This window comes from Mastomys coucha, chromosome X, assembly GCF_008632895.1.
Source record: "Mastomys coucha isolate ucsf_1 chromosome X, UCSF_Mcou_1, whole genome shotgun sequence".
Classification (NCBI taxonomy): domain Eukaryota; kingdom Metazoa; phylum Chordata; class Mammalia; order Rodentia; family Muridae; genus Mastomys; species Mastomys coucha.
This window is the reverse complement of record NC_045030.1, coordinates 157,460,558-157,464,410: the sequence shown is the minus strand read 5'-3', so window position 1 is coordinate 157,464,410 and position 3,853 is coordinate 157,460,558. Positions and strand designations below refer to the sequence as shown.

At 39.3% G+C, this 3,853-nt stretch overlaps 1 protein-coding gene across 1 annotated transcript in view; it reads left to right on the top strand.

Annotated features, from left to right (window-relative positions):
* The window catches only part of Ca5b (carbonic anhydrase 5B), a 70,631-nt gene extending 68,730 nt beyond the window's left edge, over positions 1 to 1,901 (top strand). Inside the window, exon 11 of the mRNA XM_031384201.1 lies at positions 782 to 1,901. Within this exon, the coding sequence (XP_031240061.1) occupies positions 782 to 961 (180 nt within the window). The 3' untranslated portion in view covers positions 962 to 1,901. The remainder of the gene's footprint in view (positions 1 to 781) is intronic.
* The last annotated feature ends 1,952 nt before the right edge of the window (positions 1,902 to 3,853 follow it).

Genomic DNA, 3,853 nt, shown 5'->3' with positions numbered 1-3,853 from the left:
CACATTACCAAGTCCTGCTGCAGCACAAGGTACAACCTTGGCTATCTCTGGAACACAGCCTCTTTGTGATCTCAAGAAAATACTTCCCAGAAGATGTCACCTCAGTGATGCTGGTCTCTTCTTAATCACTGCTAATTTCTTAGCTCCAGCTAACCAGCATCAATAGTCCCAGTAATGCAAAGTTTTCATTTTAGTAGTTCTGGTATCTTGTTAATCACAGCTGATATTTCAGCCCCAGCTAACCAAAACAACAGAATATTCACAATCAAAACAGCATGGCCCTGATAAAAGTCGTTAATCTTCTCTGAAATTTCACAAGCCAGGCCTCCATCTCTGCACTGTTCTCAGCATGATCTTCCAAGCTCCTACAGAACATCCCACAGAGTTCTTTAACAACCAATGGCTCTTCTAGCTCAAAGTTCCAAAGTCCTTCCACAGTCCTCCCCAAAACATGGTCAGGTTGTCACAGGAATACCCCACTATGCTGATACACCCCTTCTTAAGGGGTAAAGAACTCTCTCAGAAATAAGTTCTCTTTCTGAATCTAATTTGAGAAAAAGGGTTGTAGAATTATAGAAATGAAAGCAAGCCAGGTGTGCTGTGGTGTAATCCCATTATTTAGGAAACAGAAGCAGGTGGCTCTCCAGGAGTTGGAAGCCAACCTGGTCTACATGAGTTCTAAGGGTTACACAGTAAAACTCATGACAAACAAAATGAAAATAATTTGTCCATATACTAAAACTTGTTTTTGATTGATATTTGTAATGTTTTCCGTTTCTAGCTTGAGCAGTTTCGGACCCTGCTTTTCACTTCTGAGGGAGAGAAAGAAAAAAGAATGGTGGATAACTTCCGCCCACTTCAGCCACTGATGAATCGCACTGTCCGCTCATCCTTCCGCCATGACTATGTGCTCAATATTCAAGTGAAGCCCAAGCCAACAACCAGCGAAGTCACCCCCTAAGACAGCATATTTAGGCAGCATATTGTTTTAATATTAGCTTAAAATTTTAACTAGATTATTTTAAAACATAGCATTTAATAATACTTATATGTATACAATTCTGGTTTTTTCCCTTCCTTTTTTTGTAACAACATTTCAAAATTCCTATTCTTGTACAGCAAAGACAGGGAGACAAAACAAGAAAAACAAAAACCTGTAACCAAATAACATCAAGTTACCTGATGTAACCCTTATGACAGAATTAAGGCAGAGGAATCTTCATTAACTGTTAAATCTTTCTAATATGTTTCTCAGAAAGTCAGAAAAACAGTTTGCTTCCCCCTTGGTTAAATTGGGGTTTAATGTGAATGCCTGATCTTGATCTTTGTGTTTGGTTCTAATTCAGGAGCTTAACCCACAACAAGAGGTTCTTGTAAATTTGATTTAATAGTGCCTCCCTTTTGTTCAAACTGTTGAATTGTCTCATCTTTCAGTATTGGTTCCGTTCTTAGCTACCATCATTTGGAGGTGAATGGCTCTCAAAGATTAGGTGTACACATCCTGGTTTTAGAATATTTCATGTCTTCTTTGTAAAGATAAGATCTCATCTGTGTAGCCCTGGCTGTCCTGGAAATCACTCTGTAAACCAGTCTAGACTTGAACTCACAGAAGTCTGTCTGTCTTTGCCTCCCAAGTGCTGGGGTTAAATGCTTGTGCCACCATGGCCAGCTTTCATTTGTCTTATTTTTGACTGATAATAGTATGTGTCATTGGAATATTAACAGAACATGCAAGTTGCGCTTATACCAACCTGTTAGTAATTGTGTTATATTTTTATATCTGAATTTGTGTGTGTGTGTGTGTGTGTGTGTGTGTGTGTGTGTTGAGACAGTGACCCACTCTGTAGTCCAGGCTGGCCTGGAACTCACAGTACTACTTTTGTCTCAGTCTCTCAAGTCTACAAGGCACCACACACAACTATTGTATTTGACATATTTGGCTATCATTTTTATTTTTGAAACAAGGTATCCTTTAGCTCAGATTGTACTAGAATGTGCTATGTAACAAGCTGGTCTGAAACTTCTGATTCTCCTGCCTCCACCTCCCAACTGCTACAATTGCAAGTGTGTACCACTGCACTCAGCTTTAGCTCTCTTCTCGTGTTTATAGCTGTGTAGAATTAGAAGTAGGGATTATAGTCAAAATGGTAAAAACTACCAATGGTATCGCTACTGACCACACAAAGCCTAGGCTTCTCAGAAAACATCTGTGTGAGCCCAGACGGGCAAGTCCTAGCTGAATAGTGACCATAGTTTTAGGTATATTTTGTTTCAAAACTTGGGTGTGAATTTTTGTACTCAGACTTCTCAATGATATGTTTGTACTAATCTTTAGTTGCTATTACTAGCATATGATATGCCTACTTATTATCAATTTAGTGTATAGAAAATACACTTTGTAATCATGGGCTGGCTCAGTGGATGAAGACACTTGCCATGTAAACCTAATGACCTGAGTTTGATTCCCCAGAGTTCCCATAAAGGTGGAAGAAGAAAACTAATTGTACAAAATTGCTGTGTGACCAAGCATGCTTTATCACATCCATATAACCCCACACACATTATAAATGCACACAATAATAAATAAAACTTTAAAAGAATAAAAAAGAAGGTATATTTTGTAATCACAAGAAAAGAAGAGCTTACAGTATCTAGAATTTCTTTTGCATTTTTCAAAGTCAGATGTTTTACCATAGAGCTTGGGATCATAGAGGAAGCAGGTCTTAGTTAGGCTTACTATTGCTGTGAAGAAGCACCATGATCAAAGAAATTTGGGGAGAAAGAGGGCTATTTGGTTCACTCTTCCACAGCACCGCTCATTGTTGAAGGACGTCAGGATAAGAATTCAAGCAGGGCAGGAACCTGGAGGCAGGAGCTGATGCATGACCATGGATGGTGCTGACTACTGCCTTGCTCCATATGGCTTGCTCAGCCTGCTTTCTTTCTTTCTCTCTTTCTCTCTTTCTCTCTTTCTTTCTTCCTTTCTTTCCTTCTTTCTTTCTTTCCTTCTTTCTTTCTTCCTTTCTTTCTTTCCTTCTTTCTTTCTTTCCTTCTTTCTTTCTTTTGTTTTGTTTTTTCGAGACAGGGTTTCTCTATGTAGCCCTGGCTGTCCTGGAACTCACTCTGTAGATCAGGCTGGCCTCGAACTCAGAAATCCACCTGCCTCTGCCTCCCAAGTGTTAGGATTAAAGGCGTGTGCCACCACTGCCCGGATAGCTTGCTTTCTTATGGAACCCAGGACTACCAACTCAGAGGTGGCACCACCCACAAGGGACTGGGCCCTCCCCTATTGATCACTAATTAAGAAAATGCCTTAGAGCTGAAACTTATGGAGGCATTTTTTCTCAATCAAGTTTCCCTCCTTTCAGATGATTCTAGCTTGTGTCAAGTTGACATAAAACTAACCAGGACAAAGCATATATAGAATGTTCTAATGATTGAAATGCTAGAGTACAGAAATATTTCATGCTGAATTTATAGAAATACATCTCAAAGGATTATTCATCAAGTAGTCAATCATTTTTAATATTAGTTTGCATTGGTCATACACCATTACATAGAATACAATGGCATTTCCAGCAATGTTTTCCTTTTATGTATATGGGTATTTTGCCTGCATGACATGTATGTCTGTACACCACATGCATGCTAGGTGCCCAAAGGCCAGAAGAGGATGTTGGATCCCTTGTAACTGGAGTTACAGATGGTTATTAGCTGTCTTGTGGGTTCCTCTTTAAGAGTATCAAGTGCTCTAAACTTATGAACCATCTTTTCAGTACCCTTTAGTATTTTATAAAGTTGATTTTATGTACTTATTAGCCAAGGTGTGTGGGTTGAGGGTTGAGGAGGCATG